The sequence below is a fragment of the Carlito syrichta genome, unplaced genomic scaffold, assembly GCF_000164805.1.
Source record: "Carlito syrichta isolate Samal-C Ts95f unplaced genomic scaffold, Tarsius_syrichta-2.0.1 Scaffold308977, whole genome shotgun sequence".
In the NCBI taxonomy this organism is placed as follows: domain Eukaryota; kingdom Metazoa; phylum Chordata; class Mammalia; order Primates; family Tarsiidae; genus Carlito; species Carlito syrichta.
This window is the reverse complement of record NW_007253073.1, coordinates 162,788-185,953: the sequence shown is the minus strand read 5'-3', so window position 1 is coordinate 185,953 and position 23,166 is coordinate 162,788. Positions and strand designations below refer to the sequence as shown.

Below are 23,166 nucleotides of genomic sequence, written 5' to 3'. Positions count from 1 at the left end.
TGCTCCAGTCCAGCATTATGGACATGGGACTTGGAATCCCAGGCCTGCCACCTCCTGGTTGTAGGAAACCGAATGCCCTGGGCTTCAGTTGCCTTGCTGCAAAATGGGTAATTCTCACAGGTTTGTAGAATCAAACAAGCTAACAAAAACAAAGAACCAGCACTGAGGCCAGAATATTATACTGTAGAGCCCTCCTGGTCTATGTGATCAGAGCTAGTAATAGTTCAGTTAACCAAAAAATCAGTTAAAGTAGGGAATCATTAAAAATGGAGCCTAGCCAGGCTCGGTGGCTCAGCCTGTAATCCCGCACCTTTGGGAGGCTGAGGTGAGTGGACTGCCTGAGCCCGCGGGTTCGAGACCCGCCTGGGCAGCGAGACCTCATCTCTACAATAAATCAAAAAATCAGCTGGGCGTGGTAGCGCATGCCTGTAATTCCAGCTACTTGGAAGGCTGAGGAGGAAGGTTCGCCGGAGCCCAGCAGGTCGAGGCTGCGGTGGCCAGGAGCGGCCACTGCACTCCAGTCTGGGTGACAGAGTGAGACTCCAACTCAAAAAAAAAAAAGAATTCAACTTAATGTCTATTTGGCACGAACCAACTCTGTGCTCTTTTTTTTTTGTTTCATTTGATTATTAAATTACTTGACTGCTGGTACCATTGCCCAAAGTCAGTAGAAAGTGATTGGACTCTTTGCATTGCTTTGTAGTGGCAAACTTGGCCTAAGCCAGTTACATAAATGTATCCCTAAACATGTTTACAAAATAATTTGTACAAAATGACATTTCCATTGTGTCCCAACATAACTAAAGAGATAAAACTCCAGGGAAAAGTATTTTGGTAAACATCTACCAAGCACTTACTATGTCACAGGACAAGTATTGGAGTGCCTCCTTTGGTTACTGATATTCTTTATAACTATTTTTGAAGGTTTTGCAGACATGAGGTTATCTTCAAATAATTCTCACCTGTTAACCTTGTGTCTCATCTGTAATATTTTAGCCTCTGCCCCAGGATTTGAATCCCTTGTCTGTAAAGTCAAAGCTAAGTGGAGAATTGAATAATTATCTGAGCAATTTTGACAACAACAGGTGATATAATGTTTTAATTTGGCTACTTAAGTATTACTTGGGATTTAGGAGTGGGAGAAGATACAAATATATATTATGATATTGAATTTATTTTGGTTAGGAATGGGGACGATTTTGTTCCAACACCCTCACAAGTCTAGCAACCTGTCTTAATGCAGACATATAATGGAGCAAGAAGATTTATCCTATTTCCCTTTCATACCAAATGAAATTAATTCCACCTATAAGAATTCCCATCTACTAAAGCTGCCAATGATTTGTACGATAGCTATGGAGTCTGAATTTTATAATGCTGTAAAATGCACTAGAGAGTACAGGGGATACCTCTTCTGAGGTCATAGGAGAAAAGTGTCCCAAGGCCACAACAAGCTTTCCCCTCCACACGTGCCATTTTCCAGCATTGCTGGTGGTCACAGATAAGCACTTAGGGGATCGTTAATCCCGGCACATTCTTTCAACACCTGTGCAAAATAACTTAAGAGTGTGATCTATTACCAGGCAGATGTTTCAAGCCTAAAATTCTACACAAGTAGACAACAACACACTGGCTACCTGAGAAACTTTATTAAATCAAGATCACTAATAGTACAAATGCTTTGATTTATATTTTGTGGTCATTTTTAGAAAAATTCGTTTGAAGTGTTTGCACGCATACACAGGCTCACATGTGCACACAACCACCTACACACATATGTGTACCCTCCCTTTCATAGTCCTAAACTGTCCTTCTCACATTAGCAGTGACATGCAAGACACAGAGCACAGGCAAAATAGAGGAAATTATGGTGATGGCAGCTAAGAAATAAATGAAGTTGCATATGAAGCTTAGCATCACCTCTAAATCTTTTTTTCCTAACCTGTGCAATTGTACAGGTTTCACTAATGGTAGCCCTATCTCTATAAACATATTTTATCTCCTAAAGGAAATGGAAGAGAGTAGCCATGTCTAGGATAAGTGTGTCTAGACCATCAGCTGAGCATGCATGAAAGGCTGGAAGCTTCTAAAATAGTTATAAGAATTTATACTGAGCCTCTCAATGGAAAAACACACCAAAGTCCCTCAAGACTGAGAATTTAGTAACACAGAGTTGCCCACTGGGTGATGCTGGACCCAGACCGGGTGTTACAGTGATTGAGGAATGTTTTAACGGTAAACAAGTTTTGCTATTTTTGCTCTTGATCTAAATAATATCAATTAAGTAAGAGCTTAGACAGCATAACAGAAAATAAACGTTTATTGTGTTATTTTCTCTCTACTTGGAATACTAGTGAATAAAAGAATTAATGTTGTGGAATGATAACAATTGCCTTATGACACTACTATAAAACCCAGAATAGTGGTCTATAAAACAAATAGAAAGTGATTTGAGAAATTACCAAGTAAATATTGTAATTATAAAGACAGACAGTTTGAGTAAATATGGTGGAGGGGACCTCAATTTTCAATGGTGTGTGTGTGTGTGTGTGTGTGTGTGTGTGTGTGTGTGTGTGTGTTTTCCTCATTTACTGAAGTCGTTAACTTACAGAAATTTCACAACTTTCCAACATAACTAGGCTGACTTTTTAAAAGAATCTAGAAGAAAACAAAAACAAAAGTGTATTCAAGATATGTTGATCATAACTAGTCCACCTATGGGTTTATTCCATACCAATTGTAAATTTTCTAGCAAACTCGAGTTAAATTATTTTCTAGAAAACTTTCCACAGTGGAGATCTTTAAATCAATCAGTATAAAGTTACAAGTGTGAAAATTACCTTTCTGTTATAGCTGAAAATTAATTTCTTCTTGCTTGAGAGAAATGACACGCCCTAGTAATTTTCATATATTCTTTAAAATGGAATATCGAAGACTTGATGTGAAATTTCCTAAAAATGACCAAAAAATACATCAAAACATATCTATTAATTCATGAAATTAAGAATAGGTTTTTACATTTTCTCCTGTCACTGATCCCATTTGCCTTATTACTTTCATCTGTGGCCCACAAAGTTGGTGGCACAATCAACAAACCCCTCAGTGGCTGTTTCATCTCTGCTCTATTTGATTTCTTCTCTCTGAGTAAATGATTAAGTTTTCATGCATTGGTTCAACCAAAATCTATGTTCACTCAACCACATCCTTTATTGATTACTTCTACTGCAAACAGTAGGCCAAGTGTGATATACATAATTGGACAGTTGTCAGGGGACGTGGGTGTTAACAGTCCTGTTTTCCCAGTTGGAAACTGGAATCACCTTGATACACAAATATTCTGCACTGTTTCATTCTCATTCTTTGGACCGAGGAGTCCTGTTCCTCAGAATATATGTTTTTAACTCTCTAAGGCCTGGTTGAATGAATTTAATGATTATACCATATAATATGCGGTTCAAGTTGCACCTGTGCACTGCATATAGAAAACTGGAATTAATATTTGTCTAACATTTTAACCTTGTCCTTTAACTTATACATATAATCTGTCGCCTTTCTGTAAGAAAATATTGGATATTTTTTCCCCTTCCAAAGAAAGAATGGCCTCTAAATCTATTGCTAACCTTTGTATTTAGAGACCCTTTAACCAATATATAATGTTAATATTTCAGATGCTACATTAACAAATTTGCTGGCTATAGAACTGTATATTCATTGAATGGAGCATATGATTTATAATAGAAAGAATCTTTTCTTTAACACTATTTCTTAGTGCAAGTTCCAGATAGTTTGAGATGTTTTAGAGATCTGTCGTTCCTTTGGTAGAAAAACAACTTGAATTACAAAGTAACAGTTTTTTAAAAATATACCATTTTGTATTTCTTGTTCATTGACCTTATTTTTTTGTTTGGTTGTGGATGCTTTCATTGAACAATCTGTAGCAGGCCAACCCTAATCTGAAATGTAGTCCATCAAAAATATCTCTCTTTCTAGGAGCATGAACATAAATAAGCTTTAATGAGTCCATCTTAGCTAGATAGTAATTTCCCCTAAGGTTTTAAAGTGATATACAAAGAAACCTCTACTTCTTTCTTTCTTCATCATTTTTTTCTTGAATATTGTAGTTCAGGAAAGAGCCTGGAAAGTTAACAATTTGAGAGAACATTTTTAGCTCTTTAAATTCTCAAATTTGCTCAAAGTTCTAAGCAGTATATTTTATTTAATATTTTATGGTCTTGAGCACTCTCAATACCTTTTGGTTGTTTCACAAAACAAATATTTAAATTCAAATAATTAGTTAACCTCTAATTATACTTTATGCCTGTATTTGAAAAATTTCTCAATTTATAATTTTTCTGGAGAATTGACCTATGCTTAAGTGTAGAATATTAGTCACAATTTTAGTATGAAAAAGTAAGGACAGGATCATAAAAAGTAATATTCATAACTTTAGAAACATAAAATTCCATTTTATTTCGTATATGTAGAACATTCTTTACCCATTAGAAAGGGGAAAAAAAGATTATATTTGCTAGTACCTGACACTCAAATAAGCAAAAAAATGTTAGTTGTTTGATCCTGCCCACTAGAAAATAGTCACTAGAATTTTTTTTTTTTTGAGTTGGAGTCTCACTCGGTCGCCCAGACTGGAGTGCAGTGGCCGCTTCCGGCCACCGCAGCCTCGGCCTGCTGGGCTCCGGCGATCCTTCTGCCTCAGCCTTCCGAGTAGCCGGAATTACAGGCATGCACCACCACGCCCGGCTGATTTTTTGATTTATTGTAGAAATGAGGTCTCGCTGCCCAGGCGGGTCTCGAACCCGCGGGCTCGGGCAATTCACTCACCTCAGCCTCCCAAAGGCTCGGGATTACAGGCTGAGCCACCGAGCCCGGCAGTCACTAGAATTTTATACAGCTGTCTGTTTTGCAAAACATACGTTTAAATTATAATATTTAATTCATTGCATGATGAAAGGTTTTCAAAAATAACGCTTAGCTAAATTGAGTTTTCTCCTCAGTTCATGGTAGACAATAAAGTGGTGTGAATGTGATGACCGTTTATTTCACTGAGAGATAATAACACTTATTGAATCCCTACTATGTGCCCACCTATACGATTTACACAAGTTTTCATCTCATCTCAAGGCAGTTTGTGACCATTCTAAAAATGGGGAAACTAAAATTTTATTCAGTTTCATAACATTAATGTGGTCAAAGTTATTCAACTAAGAGGCTGAGCTAGGACTCAAGCCTAGATCTTTCTAATACCCACCATAGCACACTGTGACTTTAAAAGAATCTAATCTATTTTTACAAATATACCACAATTTATCTATGAAAATGAATGTTATTCAAATCTTAGGAGGTTATACAAAAAGATACCCCTAATCCTTCAAGTATCTGTTTAAAATAGGCTCCTTTGAAAATGCTTTCTGGGCTTGTGACATATTCTTTTGAATAACCCCAATAGCCACACATCATTGTTTGAAAGATAGGTTCAGTCTTTAGAAACAGCCAGAATAATTTAGAGTCACATTTGGAAAACACGTTGATAAAATCACTATGAGTAATCCCATTTTTTGGACAAAATTCATTAAATTGCTTATGAATGCCTTATAATAGTATACTCCCAAGGAGTTCCCGAAAGAAGCATTTCAAAAATGCCACCTGCCCCATCATTAGACAACATATGAAACCACTTGGAGGTAACTGTTTTCCTTTGCATGCTAAGTATTTCTGGGCAATTGGAAAGGTGGATTTAAAGCAGAGGAGAACAATCAGGGCTAGAAATATATATTTGCCAGGCGTGTGCATGTAAGGAATTAGATCACACCATAGTAGTATAGGAAACTGCCCACAGTGAGCATTTAATGGAGGAGAGAAGAGCACTGAAAAGAGCCAACTTTGGGTGGGCAGAAACCTCAGTGTCTGTGAGAGGCCTAGGATAAATGAGAGTTATAGTGGAAGTGAAAGAATAGGCATTGACTGAGACTGCTGATATGGGAGAGAGATAGGCATCTGGACAAAGGACGGTCCCAAGCTGTGTGTGGAAGACCTGGGGGAGGGTGGAAGAGGACGGACATGGAATAGAGCAAGTGACCTGTGGATGGATGAGCACACTAAGCATTTCGTACAGCTGAAAATTCAAAGATGTCATCCACAGTGCATATTACAATTTTTCAAATTTATGTAAACTGTTAGAGATCACCCTTTCATTCACTAGATTTGGCTTGAATTTCCTTTTGGCTGTCTTTTAAGGCCAAATTTCACCCCACGAAACACTGGATTTGCTTTCATGAGAATCATCAAATGGATATGCTTCAGGTTTCAAACCACAATTCATAGACCTATCACAGTTAATCCCATGTGTGAATTTATACATCTATCTCTCCAAATTGACAAACTCTTCAAGGACAGGAGCCCTTTTCCCCAGCAACTAACATATTTTAGGACGTTTGCTAGGCTCTCGGAATTTTTTGATGTTACTGAACAATCCAGGAGTCAGAAGTTTACAGCATGGTCTTTAAGTATCCATATGACTGAGATTCCCATGACTTACCCAGATGCTTAACTTTCATGTGCATAGCCTATCTGTTTTTCTTCTCAATTTTCAAATATTTCTTCATTCAAAAGTAGATAAATGTCTAGTATCTGCCAAACACTCAGCTAGAAGTTAAATATGTTCCTAAGCATTTTGCAAGGATATATAATACCTATATATGTGAGTTCAGTGATATCTGAGATTTCACTGCCTAAGGAAGTTGTGAGAATACCCCTAGCATTCACCTTCTATAAATTTTTAAAGTTTTTTTTTTTAAATAATAATAACAGCTTTATTGCGACACAATTCATATACCATACAATTTAACCTTTTAAAATGTACAGTTCAGTGGTTTTTAATGCATTCACAGAGTTGAACAATCGTCACCACTACCTAATTGTAATCATCCTAAAAAGAATCCTTGTACTCTTTATCAGTCACTCCTCGGCCTCTGGTAACCACTAACCCACTTTGTCTCATGGATTTGCCTTTTCTTGACATGAATGGAACCACATAGTATGTGAACTTTTGTGACTGGTATCTTTCACTTAGTGTGTTTTGAAGTTTCATCCATGTTCTAAAGTGTATTACTACTTCATTCCTCTTTAAGATTGAATAATACTCCACTGTATGGATACACCACCTTTTGTTTACTCATTCATCCATTTTGATTGCCAATTTGGTTGTTTCCATCCCTTGGCTACTAAGAATAATGCTGCTATGACCATTCATGTATGAGTTTGTGTGTGGACATGTCTATGTTTCTTTTAAGCATATATTTTGGAGTGAAACTTCTGGATCATATGATAACTCTATGTTAACGTTTTTTGAGGAACCTCCAAAGCAGCTGCACGTTTCCATCACAGTTTCACATTTCCATCAACAATGCATGAGGATTTAAAAATTTCTGGTTTAGCTTTCTGTGTACTCCAACAACAACAACAAAAACCATATATTTATCAGTTTGGTACTTACACTTTAAATCTCATTAACCTGATAACCATCTTGCATTTTCTACAACAAAGACACAAAATATCTTCTCTTCACTGTGACACTAAGTGAGATGATCCCCCAGTCATTTCCTGTTTTATTTATTTTAGCCAAGGAGAGACAACAGAAGCAATTAAATACTTGGAAAAAGTTGTTAACATTGCAAGAAACCGTTTTCAAAGCCTAGATATTGTGAGAGCGAGTACTTTGCTTGGGGACATCTACAATGAAAAAGTGAGTAAACGTGTTTCTTGTTTATGGAGAAATTTGCAGTTTTAAAAGTTTATTGTCTTGTGATCCTTGCCCTCCCACCACACAGAATGGTCAGGATTGCAGGAGGCACTTAATGCCCAGGCAAAGGCTAGGAAGAGCCTCTTTCTCTTACTCTTCTTCCAGTACTCCGGTGTCATTTGGGGCACAATGTTCACAAGCTGCTAACCCTAATGTGAATATTCACAGCCAAGGAGGATTCTAAGTGACTTTGGATTTAAGGAGCAATTAAAATATATAAATTCAAAGGAAGTTATTATATCTTTTGGTTCTTATCTGCTTGGACTGACATTCATCTATCTCTCTTGCTCCAAATTCTTGTTTTTTAAAATCAGCTGTGACATCCCCACTAAGTCTCTTAGGAGAAGAAACAACAATCCCAAGAATAATTCTGAGGGAAATTTAGAATGAAATTTCAGCAACAGACTGATCGTGTGAGAGAAGACAGAAAGAAAAATAAGGTCCAAAACAAAATGATCTTGTTCAAATGCCGTTAGAAGTAAAAATGCACTGGTCGGCTGAGGTGAGTAGATTGCCTGATTTCGCGGGTTCGAGATCCGCCCGGGCAACTTGGTGAGACCTCATCTCTACAATAAATCAAAAAATTAGCCGGGTGTGGTAGCGCGCGCCTGTGGTTCCAGCTACTTGGAAGGCTGAGGCAGAAGGATCGCTGGAGCCCAGCAGGTCGAGGTTGCGGTGGCCAGGAGCGGCCTCTGCACTCCAGTCTGGGTGACAGAGTGAGACTCCAACTCAAAAAAAAAAAAAATACACTGGTCATATGGACTTTTGTCATTTTTTTTCTCCTGATTTTATCTTTTTGTGATGGATTATTTTTTAAAATGTTATGAAAAAGACTTGTTTCTCTAGTTATAATAGCTGTTGTGACCGTGAATAAGACTCATCATTTTTTTTAAGGGCAATTATGTTCTCAAATCGTGTTTATACGCTGTGTGTTAATTTCTTTGAAAAGTTGTATATGTGGCAATAAATCACTAATTCTGAAACCAGACTGCTTGGGTTGAAAGCCCACCTCTTTCACTTACAAAATCTATGACCTGGAGCAAATTACTGACTAAAACATCTAAGTGCCTCAATTTTCTCACCTCATAATGTTGTTGCTAAGTATTGGATTAATATGTATAAAGTACTTGGAACAGTGCTTGACAGCAGGAGAATTACTGACTTTATAAGTGTTAGTTCTTGTTATTCTCTACATCCTTAGTGGTATCAATCGATCCTTCTTCCAGATCCTCAGAGGCTTTCATTTACCCCAGGTCTCCAAGATTCCAGGTGGCAGTGGCATTCAAGTCCATACCCTTAACCACTACAGGAGTCTATATTATTTGCCATAAAATTAACTGTATTTCAGAATGATTTGGGATTTTTTTAAGGAAACAAAGTTTAAATTAATGTGAATGAATGAAACAGTATTTCTTTAGCTCCTGCAATGGAGAAATAACTTTCAAACAAGCTGTCATCTTTTTTGTCTGTCTTACACCCTGTCTCTTTCTTCCCCTGGGTATATGCCTCTCCTTTCTCCTGTGTCTTAAAATCCGAAAAACCCCTTTTCTCGGAACTAGCTCCCTCCCTTATCCTCCTCTCTCCCTTCTCTCCCTCCTCCTTCCTTCCTGTTTCTCCTCCTTGCTCTCTCACCCTGAGGTCACCCTCTCCCTCTGATCTCCCATACTTTGGCTCCCCTCTTCCTTCCTGTCTTCCCCAGTCATTTACCTCAGCTGTGCTCAGGTTTTTCTGGCTGTGTGTGCTTCCTCGGCGCCTGAGCCCCTGTCCATGTCTTTGCCTCTGTTGACTTCTCTCTTATTGACTTTAATATTTGCTTTTGTTTACTTTGTGAGATGCAATGGTGAAAAAAGACAGGTCTTGTGAGGTTTACAGTATACTGGAGGAGCTCTTCCTATAGTAAGAGAATTGACATTCCCATAAAAAGATAGTCTTACTGTGTTAAAGGATTGCTCTTCAAAACAAAAGTGCAAAAGGCACAGTTTTTTGTTTTTGTTTGGGTTTTTTGCCCTACCACCAAACAACACCCAAAACTCAGCCCTTTACTTTACACATGGACATTGAGTGCCAGCTTATATTTTACTAATTACAAAATGCATAAGGAAATTAAGATACACTTTACTGAGGGATAAGAGTTTTATACTTGAATTTTTATAACATTATTGCCAAGAGTTGTATCTCATTTGTGTGTATTTTATTCTCTGATTTTTTATTATTACAGAAGTTAATTTTTATCAGTTTATTCCTATTCTAATATAAAATTGGGAGGATTCCAAGAATTCATGCTTTTTTAACATATATATATATGTTAAAAAGGCATATATATATATGCCTTCAAATGTACAAGTTGATTCATACGCCATAGCGATTGCTTTAATAAGAGTTCACTGATAAATAGGGCAATAATAAGTGGATAATATCATAACAGGATTTTTATGACATCACAGACTTTAAAACAAAGTGAAAACTGTTTTGCTACTGAAATTGTTAAAGTTGAATTTAATTTTTAGTACGTTACTGTGATTTTTTTTTTGGACACAGTCAAAAAAGCTGCAGATGACTTTTCAGCTGACTCTTCGTTGTATAATTGCTACTGAGCATGATTTGAAAGATATTAGACATAACAAAGTGGATTTATTAGAACTCAGTTGTAATTATTTTTTTCCTTCTCATCTTTTTGACACAGGATGATAGCTGTGATAACAACCTGAATTTCTACAAAGTCATTCCCTAGGAAAACATTAGCAATGACTTATCTCATGTCTCTACTTTTCAGTTGCTTATGGATGTTTCCTAATTGTATTAAATGCCTTTATTCTATTTATATAGCTAAACAATTCCTTAAGGTATTTGAATAGCAGAGCCAAGAAGAACTGCCCTGAACTGTGCCCACCTGAATTTAAACTGAGCTCAGCCATGAATTAACTCTGACCTTGGACAAGTTAATTCTTTGATTCTCAACTTCCTCACCTTTCAATTATCAATAACAGGATACCTTGAAGACTAGCTACATGAAGATTGAACTTTTAAAATACGTGTATGGTACCTAGTAGAGCTCTTAGCATATACTGAGTACACAATAACTCTTAGCTTCCTCATATCTCAAGCTCAGATCTCTACCCTCAACTCCTCACTCATATTGGCATTTCACTTAGATTGCTTCAACTATAACCTACTAAAAACTCAACTCAACTCACCATTTTTTCTCTAAATATTATTCTCCTACCAACTTAAAGCTCAACCGTGATATAATATTATTCAAGGATTTTTCTAGACAATCTTTTTTCAGTCTATGAGCTCCCCTTATGTGACCCCATGAGGACCCATGGCTTTAAATACCTTTCATATGCCGGTGACTCCCAAATTTGTATCTCCAATCTTAATCTCTCCTGGGACTCCCAGACTTGTTACGGCAACCACTTGCTCAGCATCTTCACTTGGATTTCGAATAGACATCTTAAGTTTAACATAATTCCTCCCTCTTCTGGCCTACTCTTTCCCAGTCTTCCTCACCTTAACAACTAATATCATTGTCCTTCAACCCAAGCACTCAAACCCAAAATCTGGATATTTTTTTATTCTTCTCTCCTCCCTGTTTCCTATTCAACCCAGAAGAAAACCCTGACCTTTATGCCACCAAAATATATCTCAAATCTACCTGCTTCTCTCTATCTCTGCTACTATCACCACATCAGTTTATGACACTTATTCTTTCACTTCAACTACTACAATAAGCCCCAACCTATTTCTCTGCTTGCACTTCCCTTGCCCCTGCCCCCACTCTCATAAGCCAGTCTCCACCAAAGGCCAAAGTAATCCCTTCAGAATGTAAATAAAATTCTAAATTCTCTGATTAAAACATTCTGTTACTTCTCATTCTACAGAGAACATAAATAACAATACTCACCCTGTCCTGAACTATGAGATGGCCTCTACCCCCACTCTGACCTCATCGCCTCCTACTATTTTTTTATCCACTCCACAGCCCAATTGACTTTTCTGGATGTCTTCAAACTTGCTAAGCCAGGACATTGGCCTTGGGTGGAATGCTCCTCATGGAATGCTCTGAACTTCACACTGATGGCTTCTTGTCGCTCAGGACTCTGTTAAATGCCACATCTTCATAGGGGTCTTTCCTTAGCAACTCAGTCAAAGGTGGTCACCAGGCACTCTTTAACATTCTGTATTTTGATTGTCCATGTAGCATTTACTTCATAGTTTTTTTTGTTGTTGTTGTTTATGATGTTTTCTGGGTATTGTTTAATTTGGCTAAGATGTAAGCTTGATGGGAGCAGAGGCTGGATCTTCCTTATTATTTTATTCCAGTGCCTGGAGGGAACCTGGTACAAAGTTGGTGAGCAAAAGTGTCAGTTCACTGAACCAGTAAATACATTTGTAACCAAGTTGATACTATTTGAGAGTAGCATTCTCTCACTTTTGAAATTTCAAACTTCTATTTCACTTTTGTAAACTGTTTTTTTTTTTTTTTTAGTTTTAATTTTAAATATGTGGGGTACAATTCAGAGTTAGGTATACAAAAGTTCATTATGCAGGTATCCTTGTTGTTGATGAGATATATTAGATGTGTTTATGAAGTAAATATTTTCAAATTTATCTATTAGATTTCCAGGACTAATTACTGGAAACATTTTGAAAATTGACCTAAATCTTTTATTTATTTATTTATTATTTTGAGTTGGAGTCTCACTCTGTCTCCCAGACTGGAGTGCAGTGGCCTGGCCACCACAGCCTCGACCTGCTGGGCTCCGGCGATCCTTCCACCTCAACCTTCCAAGTAGCCGGAACTACAGGCATGCACTACCACGCCCGGCTAATTTTTGATTTATTGTAGAGATGAGGTCTCACCAAGTTGCCCAGGCAGGTCTCGAACCTGCGGACTCAGGCAATCCACTCATCTCAGCCTCCCAAGGCACGGGATTACAGGCTGAGCCACCGAGCCCGGCTTACCCTGAATCTTTTAAAGCAATTCTAATATTTCCTTGCTTTATATTACTCATGCAATATACCGTAATTCTATTCTTAAGAATAATTTTCAAGAAATATTATTATAAGACCAAACTTAAAATAATTGGAAAAATATTGGAGTTTCCATTTTCTGTAATTATTATAATGAAAATTAGCATATCTTAAAAATATCCTGTAGCCTAGTTAATTTTTTACTATGGCTGATGGACCAATCATTCTACCCTCAAGATGGGATCTTTTGATGAACTGTTAGTTGAAACTATATAATTAATGTAAAGTAGTCAAACAAGAATGTTTTAGAGCACATAACTAGGTATAGGCCCTTCATAAGAATTCTCATTCCTTAATAAGATCAGAGAACAGTTACATAGTTAGAAGAATAGTGGCTCCAACACTAAAATTATAGAAAAAATGAGTAGGAAATTGCCCGTTTAGTTTTGAGCTTGCTCACTGGATAGAGTAGCATTTTAGATACAAAGGATCAGAATAATACACGAAAATTCCGTTATAATGTAATAATTCAGGCTTTATTTCAGGATCTGTGATGTCATCAAGATTCTGTCCTGGAATTTTCCACTAAGTGCTTTTCAGGGATATTTATAACATTAAATGAAGCTATCTTCTTCCCATTAGATGTGTTTATGAAGTACATATTTTTGAATTTATCTATTAGATTTCCAGGTCTAATTACTGGAAACTTTTGAGTTTTATAATAGAATGGGGTATATCAGATATCAGAATGAATTGTGGAATGATATCAGAATGATATCAGAATGAATTGTGGAAGCTTGTCTCGAACATTTGGAGAAGAGATTTAGATTTTAAACACTTTAAAAATTAAAAATCTAGAAATATAATAGATATTAGTTAAATCTTATCCTAAAATGGTATATATCAAAATGCTTGCATCTGAGAGGTATTCATGTTTTATTTCCTGATAGTGTTTCCTTTTACCAGAGAAACCGGAAAAACTGGTGTGTCTAAAGATGAACCACTAGACATAATTTGAGGGAAGAACAATTACCTAATTATAATGCTTCTATTTTAGCGGGGAAGCACTCGTTAAATAAGACCTATTCAAAGGCTTAGGCATATCATACAACCACTGAAACCAAGACTACCATCTTCACTGGAAACTCCACTCACTGCTGGATTTCCACTGCCTAGCAGTTGGCCTGGCTCATGGTTGCCTAATGACTGGATAAATGAATGAATCAGTTAATTTCAACATACTCACATATTAAAAATAATTTTGGAAATTAAAGTGCCCACTTATCTATGTTTCTTAATTTTCCTAATTAAGGCTCTCACCTAAAACAGTAAATAGTTGAAATCTCAGAAGGATAACTAGAACAATAGATATTTATACTTTTCTGTTTCTAAAAAAATAGCAGTGTTTGGCCTAATCATATATTTTCACATATTTTGTCCCGTATCTTTGATATCCACCAGGGCACTCTATAACTTTAACTAGTTTCATTTCCATCATCTTCAATATTTGTAGTTTCTCAATTGCAGTTTACTTAATTGGCTTAAAAATATATTGGATACAATTTTATTTTTTCTAACTAATCTTTTTCTTATATAAATTCTGTGTTTTATATTTTGAAATAAGAGAAGGAATTGTTCATCTCAACACACAAGAGACTTTCTTTGAATTCACAGATTGGGTTGGAATGAATCATTTGAGTAAACAGTTCACCTAAATTGTCCTTGTGAGCATATAGCAGTGTCATGTGTGCCGTTGTGTGTGTAATGTAACTGTCACATAAGTCCTATTTCTCCCCCTCCTTGTCTTATTAACAATTTTTTTACTAAGTCAGTTTGACTGCTCTGGGAACTTCATCATCATACATAGGTTCATGGGTTGCAGTTGCATATTACCTGTACTGGGGTATATGGTATAAAGCTGTTCCTATGGTATTTTTAATGCTCATTTCCTTCATAAAATATTGTGAAAGAAATAAATGGGAAATCCACATAATAAAACATTCTCTCTTATAAATGTTCATTTGCAAAAGAGTGTGCTTGAGTGTTTCTGTTTATGTGTTTGGGGATGTGTAGAGATGGGTAGTGAATGGAGAGGAGGGAATGATGAAGCCCAAAGGGTTATAAACCAGTGAAGAAAGAACAGTTTGTTCCCTAGAACCTTTAAAAATATAGATCAAGCAAAAAATAGTAATGTCTTCTGAGGAAGTGTTTTTAGTGAGGATTTTTAGAAAACTCGGGGGTGGCAGAAAGTCTATTCCCTGGGGGCCAATTTAATTATCTGTAAAATAAGAATAATATTTTCCTTATAGGTGACTGTAGAGGTTAATGACATGGTATATGTGAAGTATTTAGTACTGGCTTTGATGCTTCATAAGAGCTAGGTAAACACTATTCATTTGTAGATAATAGTTTTTACTAGAGGTGAAGATTACCAGCAACAAAAAAAAGAATAGATTTTTGAAACTTGAAATGTTGAAAATAACGTAGTAAAGGATATCTAATTTAATATGATAATGTGCTAGGGTCATCAAGATCATATTTTTTAGAAATCTTGAATACCTTCATGTTCTCAGTTGAGAAGAATGGCATGTGCTAATGTGGAAAAATAAGAACAGTAACCAAATAAGCGAATAGATATATTTCTTTCCTCTGGCTACTGACTAAATGAATTGGTTCTTGTATGACCCCTTGCTGTCAAACAAAAGACAGTTTAAGATATTTCAATAGGTAAATCCAACTCAATGACTAATAAAATTCTATCCACATCAATGTGAACTGTTAATTCTATTCACATCATTCCCATACATCTTTTTGCTAGCACATATGTTAGATAGAATCTTATGAAACTGCCAATATTTGATCACTTTTTTATCCACAAGAACTCAAGATACAGGTAGTTTAATATAATAGATACAACTTTCCTACTAAATTAATTTTCAGACATTGAACAGTCATCACAACTCTTTAAAACAACCTTATTGTAGTAGAAAGCCTGTTTGCTACCCCATTCTTCTTGAAGATGAACTGAGTAACTGTTGAAAGTTCAGCATGAGACATGCCAGAATAAGGAGGGAAATTATATGAAAAAATTAAATAAAAATTAAGAAAAAACTATTTCTCTTACTCTTTTAGGGATACTACAATAAAGCTTCTGAATACTTTCAGCAAGCTTTTGACACAACAGTAGGGATAATGAACACACCTCTGATGGATGAAACAAAAGTCCATTACGGAATAGCAAAGGCTCACCAGATGATGCTGACGGTGAACAACTATGTAGAATCTGCAGATCTCACCAGCCTCAACTACCTGCTCTCATGGAAGGAGAGAAGGGATGACATTGAACCTGATCCAGTTGTTGGTGAGGCATCCATGTTTTAAAACACTTTAGGTTTTATATCATTTTTTATGGTTAAATTGTTTCCATTGGAATGGTTTATTCAACTGTTGGTGATTTTAATTTTATTGGTAATTATAATTTGATTGAATCATTACTACAAGAAGGATGGATATACTTCCATACTATATTACCTTTGATGTTGAAGAGAAGCATAAAATAGTGGTAATTTGTGGTACTTGATAAATCACCATTCTTGTATTGATTTTTTTCAATTATCTTAAATAGTCAACAGTATGTACTGAGCAGTTGTAAGGTATGTAAAATAACCTTATACTATTTTTTAAAGATGTGGGGTACAATTCAGCATTAGATGCATAAGTGGTCATTGTACAGTTAAAGTTTGGGCCTCCCATTTATCCTCATTTCTCCTGGTTTGGGATCAGGTACCCACATTGATGTCATGTTCCCACCCCCCTTCCCTGGCAGGGTCCTGCTACTGCCAGTTCCTTTCTTGTAGTATTATGATAAATGTTCAGGTTCCACTTATGAGTGAGAACATATGGTATTCAGTTCTTTGTTTCTGTGATAGATCACTGAGTATGATAGACTCAAAATCCATCCAAGTTGCTGCAAAGTCCATGATTTTGTCCTTCTTTATGGCTGTGTAATTTTCCATTGTGTATATGCACCACATTTTAAAAATTCAGTCCACATTAAATGGGAAGCATGGTTGATTCCATGCTTTTGCTATTGTGAATAGTGGGGCAATAAACATGTGTGTGCAAGTAACTTTGTTGTAGAATGATTTGAGTTCCTCTGGGTATATTCCCAGAAGGGGGAATTGCTGGGTCATATGCAAGGTTGATTTTTAGATATTTTAGAAATCACCACACTGTTTTCCACAGAGGTTTTACTAATTTACATTCCCACCAGCAGTATAGAAGTGTTTGCTTTTATCTGCATCCTTTCCAGCATCCGTTTTTGTTTGTTTGTTTGTTTGAGTTACTAATGATGGCCATCCTGACTGTAGTTAGGTGGTATCTCAGTGTGGTTTTAATTTGCATTTCTTTGATGATTAGTAAGGGTGAGCATTTTTTTCATGTATCTGTTGACTGCTCACATGTCTTCTTTTGAGAAGTATCTATTCATATCTTTTGCCAACTTTTTAATAGGACTGTTTGTTTTTTTCCCTTTTGGCACATTTGAGTTCCTTGTAGATCCTGAATGTTAGACCTTTTTTGTCAGATACACAATTAGCAAATATTTTTTTTCCTGTTCTGTGGGCTGTCTCCCCACTCTTTTGATGGTTTCTTTTGCTTTGCAAATGCTTTTCAGTTTATTGGGGTCCCACTTATCCATCTTATCTCTTATATCATGAACTTTTTGGGGTTTTCATCAGGAATTGGTTGCATATTCCCATTCCTGTAAGGTTGTCTCATGCATTTTCAAAGATTCTTATACTTTGAGGCTTTATGTTTAGGTATTTGATCCATTTAGAGCTGATATTTTTGTATGGTAATAGGTAGGGGTCCTGCTTCAATTTTCTGCCTGTGATCAGCCAGTTTTCCCAGCACCATTTACTGAATAGGTTCTCCTCTCCCCATTGGTTTTTGGTGGAGACTTTGTCAAAGATGAGTTAGTTGAGAAATTGAGGTTTTGCTTCTGGAATCCCTGTCCTGTTCCATTGGTCTATATGCATATTCTTGTACCAACTCCAGGCTGTTTTGATTATTGTAGTCTTATAATGAAGTTTAAATTCTAGAAGTGTGATACTTCCTGCTTTGTTTCTTTTTGCTGAGGATTGTTTTGACTATTCATGCTATTTTTTGCTTCCATATGAATTTCTGTATTATTATCAGGTCTGAGAAGAATGATGTTGGTAATTTAATGGGTATTGCTTTGAATCTGTAGATTGCCGTCGATAGGATGAACATCTTAGCAATGTTGATTCTTCCAATCCATGAGCACGGAATATTTTTCCATTTGTTTGTGTCATCTTTGATTTCTTTGACCAGTGTTTTGCAGTTTTTGTTGTAAAAGTTTTCACTTCTCTGATTAGGAATATGCCAAGGTATTTCTTTGTGTGTGTGTGTGTGTGGCTATTGTGAATGGAATTATACTTTTTATTTGGTCCTCTGCTTGTTTGTTGTTGGCGTATAAAAATGCAACCATCTTTTGCACATTTATTTTGTACCCTGAGGCTTTGCCAAAGTTCTTTATCTATGCAAGTAGGTTTTTGACAGGTTCTCTTGGGTTTTCAAGGTATAGAGTTATATTTTCAGCAAAGAGAGATAACTTCCTCTTTTCCTGTTTGGGTACTCCTGATTTCCTTGTCTTGTCTGATTGCTCCAGCTAGGACTTTCAACACTATGCTGAAAGGGGTGGTGAGAATATGCAGCCTTGTCTTGTTCCAGTTTTCAGGGGAAATGCTTCCAACTTCTATCTATTTATCACTATGTTTGTTGGCTGTGGGCTTACCATAGATGGTTCTTATTAATTTGAGGTATGTTCCCTCTATGCCTAGGTGTTCAGGGGTTTTTATCAAGAAAGGATGTTGGATTTTGTCGAAAGCTTTTTTCTACATTTAATGATGAAATCATGTGGTTCTTGTTTTTACATCTGCTGATGTATTTAATTATATATGGTCTTGGCAGATGTTGAACCAGTCCTTCATCCCAAGGATAAAGCCTACTTTGTCATGGTGGACAATTTTTGAGATGTATTGTTGGATTCGATTTACTAGACTCTTGTTGAGAATTTTTGCATCTGTGTTCATTGGGGATATTGGCCTGTAGTTCTCTTTCTTTGTTGGGTCATTGCCCTGTTTGGGTATCTGTGTAATGCTAGCTTCATAAAATGATTTGGGAGAGTTCCATCTTTCTTTATTTCCTGGATACTTTTGATAGGATTGGTATCAGCTCCTCCTTGTATGTTTTGTAAAATTCCACTATAGTGTCATCTGGTCAAACGCTTTTTTTTTTTGTAGATAGTTTTCTTATGACAGTCAATTTCCTACATTATTACTGGTGTATTTAGGGTGTCAATTTTTTCTTGTTTCAATCTTAGGAGGTTGTGTGATGTTAGAAAGTTCTCCACTTCAATTAGGTTTTTGAGTTTGTTTCCATACTGGTGTGTATAGTAAACTCTGATAATCTTTTGTAGTTCTTTGAGATCAGTTGTGACTTGATCTTTTGCATTTCTGATTGTGTTTATTTGTGCTTTTTCCCTTTTTCTTGGTCAGTTTGGCTAGGGGGTCCATCAATCTTGTTTATGCTGTCAAAGAACTAGCTTTTTGTTTCATTGAATTTTTTCTATGATATTTTTGTCTTCTATGTCCCATATTTGGGCTTTTACTTTGGTGATCTGGATTCTTCTGTTGAAGTTAGGGTTTTGATGGTCTTGCCCTTCCAGCTTTCTTTTCTTTCTTCCAGTCAGAGTCTCACTCTGTCACCCAGGCTGGAGTGCAATAGCACGCTTATGGCCATTGCAGCAGCCTCAACCTGCCAAGCTCAGGCAGTCCTTCCACCTCAGCCTTCAAAGTAGTTGGAAATACAGACATATGCCACCACTCCAGGCGAATTTTTTGACTTATTGTAGAGATGAGGTCTCACCAAGTTGCCCAGGCTGGTCTCAAATCCCTGGACACAGGCAATCCTCTGACTACTACTTCCCAAAGTGCTAGGATTACAGGCATGAGTCACTGCACCTGGCCTTCCAGCTGTCTTAAGTGATTTGGTAGACTGTTAACTCATGATCTTTCTATTTTCTTGATGTATGTTCATAGAGTTATAAATTCCTCTTTTAGCACTGTTTTCGTAGCATCCCAGAGGTTTTGGAAAGATGCATCTTTGTTTTCATTTATTTCCAAGATATTTTAATTTCTGTGTTGACCCAGGAGTTGCTCAGCATCATGCTGTTTAGTGTCCATGTCTTTGTGTGCTTTGGGGAGGGGGATCTTGTTGGTGGTAACATTTATTTTTATTTCACTGTGGTCTGAGAAGGTGCTTGGCAGTATTTTGATCTTATGAAATTTATTTATGCTTGCTTTAGGGGCAAGGATGTGGTTGATCTTGGAGTATATTATGTTCCATGGGTGATGAGTAGAATGTATATTTCATAGTTATTGGGTGGAATGTTCCATAGGTACCTATTAAGTTCATTTGGCCAAGTGTCAAAATAAGGTTTGGATCTGCTTGTTGATTTTTTTCCTTCAATGATCTATCTAGAGTTGTTAGTTGGGTATTTAAGTCTCCACTTATTATAATGTTAGATTCAATATCTTTAGTTAATAGTTGCTTTATAAAACCTGATGCTCCTCTGTTGGGTATATATATGTTTAGGGTGGCTATTTCTTGCTGATGTATTGAACTTTTTGTCATTATATAGTGTCCTTCCATTCCTTTTTAAATTTTTGAAATCTTGAAGGTTTGTTTTGTCTGATATTAAAATCATAACACCTGCCTTTCTTTTTGATTTCCATTTACCTGAAAGTTTATTTTCCATCCTCTAACTTTAAGTCTGTTAAAGACCTTTGTAGTGAGATGTGTTTCCTGGAGGCAGCGTATTGTTGGGTTGTGCTATGTTATTCAGCTTGCCATTCTATCACTTTTCAGTGGTGCATTTAGTCCATTGGCATTCAGGCTGATTATTGAAATGTGACAGTGTATCCCTGTCATGGGGCACTTATAAGGCTGTTTTGTTTTCATTTTAACTTTTGCATTGATATATATGTGTGTTTTCAATTTTGCAGGTGCAATGTATGCTTTGTTGGTTCTGTTTTCTTGTACTCTGGGGAAGTGTATAGTGGTTCTTTCTTTCTTTTCTTTTCTTTTTTTTTTTTTTTTTTTGAGTTGGAGTCTCACTCTGTCACCCAGACTGGAGTGCAGTGGCCGCTCCTGGCCACCGCAGCCTTGAACTGCTGGGCTCCAGCGATCCTTCCGCCTCAGCCTTCCAAGTAACTGGAATTACAGGCATGCACTACCATGCCCAGCTGATTTTTTGATTTATTGTAGAGATGAGGTCTCGCTGCCAAGGTAGGTCTCGAACCTGCAGGCTCAGGCAATCCACTCACCTCAGCCTCCCAAAGGCACAGGATTACAGGCTGAGCCACCGAGCCTGGCTGGTTCTTTCTTTCTTTTCATTTCTTTTTTTTTTTTTTATTCTGTGCTTAATACCTTCTTGAATGTCTCCTGTAGAGTTGATCTGGATGTCTGGGAAGGATTTTAATTCTCCATCACTGATGAAGCTGAGCTTGACTGGGTAAGAAATTCTTGGTTGAAATTGTTTATCTTTGAGAACTTTGAAAATTGGACTCTAGTCCTTTTTAGCTTGTAGTATTTCTGCCAATAAGTCTGCTGCTATTCTGATTGTTGTTCTCAAATATGTAATCTGACCTTTCTCTCTTGCTGTCCTTAGGATTTTTTCTTTTATACCTACTTTTTGTAAGCAAATTAATATGTATCTAGGGGTTGGTCTTCTCTTTGATATCTTTCAGGGTTTCTCTGAATCTCTTGTTTGGATGGTTGGATGTCTGGTGAGACTGGGAATGTTTTCTTGAATAATTTCCTGGACTACTTGTTCCAAGGTGTTTCCCTTTCTGCTCCTGGGATACTGACCAAGCAAAAGTTTGACCTCTTGATATAATTACATATCTCTTGGAGGCTTTGTTCTTTTTTCCAGAATTTTATTTTTATGCTCTTAACAGATTGGGTTAATTCCATGTTTTTGTCTTCAGGTTCTGAGATTTTCTTCTGCTTGGTTAATTCTGCTTACCATGTTTGTCATCCTGTTATTTGTTTACTGGATAAAGCTTTTTCATGGCCAAAATCTCTGTTACAAATTTTTTCAATGTAGCATCTGTCTTTCTTGAGTCTTAGCCACTCTTTCCATTCATTCCCCAGTCCTTCTTGTATTCTGGGGTCAACCAGTGGTGATTTTCATTGTTTCGGATCTGGGGTCTGATTTTTTGAGCATTGCCTCTTTAGCACACTGGGAATACCTGTGTTCTTCCATTGATTTTTTTTTTCTCATTTTTGACAGATCTCTTTCTTTTCTTTTTAATTCAGTTATCCAGTGGTAGTGGGAGGGGTTTCACTTCTGTTGTTTGCTCAGCCCTCTATTCTATTTTGAAACAGGGCTGGGGGTGGGAAGCTTTGCTGTCTTTTGTAGTTTTGAGAGTAGACTAAGGTGGAGGATGGGAGCTAGGATTCAGAAACTACTTGCAAGTCACAATGTTCACTGACTGGCATATGGGCCCACAAGACCCATTCCCCACCACCACTCTATGTGACTATTCAATGGATATGTTTTCATACCTCCTGAGTCCAAGACAAAGTAACAGCAATTAGGAGAACAGAGAAAAGTAGAATGAAATAGAATGGATAAAAATAATAAAAAATAAATCACAGAAAAGTAAAAACAAGGGCTAAAAACAAAAAGAGGCAAGAAAACAAACTAAAAAACAAATAAAAACCAAAACAAACAGAAAGAAAACCAAAAAACACACATAAAAACAAAATAAAACAAACCAGGAAACCAAACACACACACACAACAAAAATGAAAGAAGAAGAAAAAAAAATGCAAATCAAACCCTCACACACACATACACTAAACCAAAACAAAAGAACAACAAAAAAGAAAAACCTAAAAACAAACCCTGAAACACTCACATAAACACACAGAAACAAAAAACAAAGGAAGAAAGAAAAAAAAATTAAATAATTTTCTGGGCACTAAGCACCCTCTTGTGACAGGTTCTGTAATTATTCCTCTCAACTGCTCACAGGTAAGCCTGCCAGCTGTCTCCTATGGTGCTGTGGGGTCATTCACAATCTCCCTAGCAGGCAGTCCATGGGGGAAGGAGGAGGCAGTGGGGGTGAGTGGGCTGTCAGTCCTCCCCTCCCACTCTAGTGTAGTCAAGGGGGTCCCCTCTGATGAGGAGGTGTGAGATTGTCTCTTCCCCAGGTACTGATGGTAGGCACCCAGCCAGACTTAACCCAGAGTAGATTCCTCCTATCATAGCTGCCATCCAGGCT

At 36.8% G+C, this 23,166-nt stretch overlaps 1 protein-coding gene across 2 annotated transcripts in view; it reads left to right on the top strand.

Annotated features, from left to right (window-relative positions):
• Positions 1 to 23,166, top strand: part of TTC29 (tetratricopeptide repeat domain 29) — a 265,274-nt gene that overhangs the window by 138,136 nt on the left and 103,972 nt on the right. For both annotated transcript variants that reach the window (XM_021716824.1, XM_008066516.2), the window contains exons 10-11: positions 7,636 to 7,759; positions 15,923 to 16,151. In XM_021716824.1, coding sequence (XP_021572499.1) covers positions 7,636 to 7,759; positions 15,923 to 16,151 — 353 coding nt within the window. The remainder of the gene's footprint in view (positions 1 to 7,635; positions 7,760 to 15,922; positions 16,152 to 23,166) is intronic.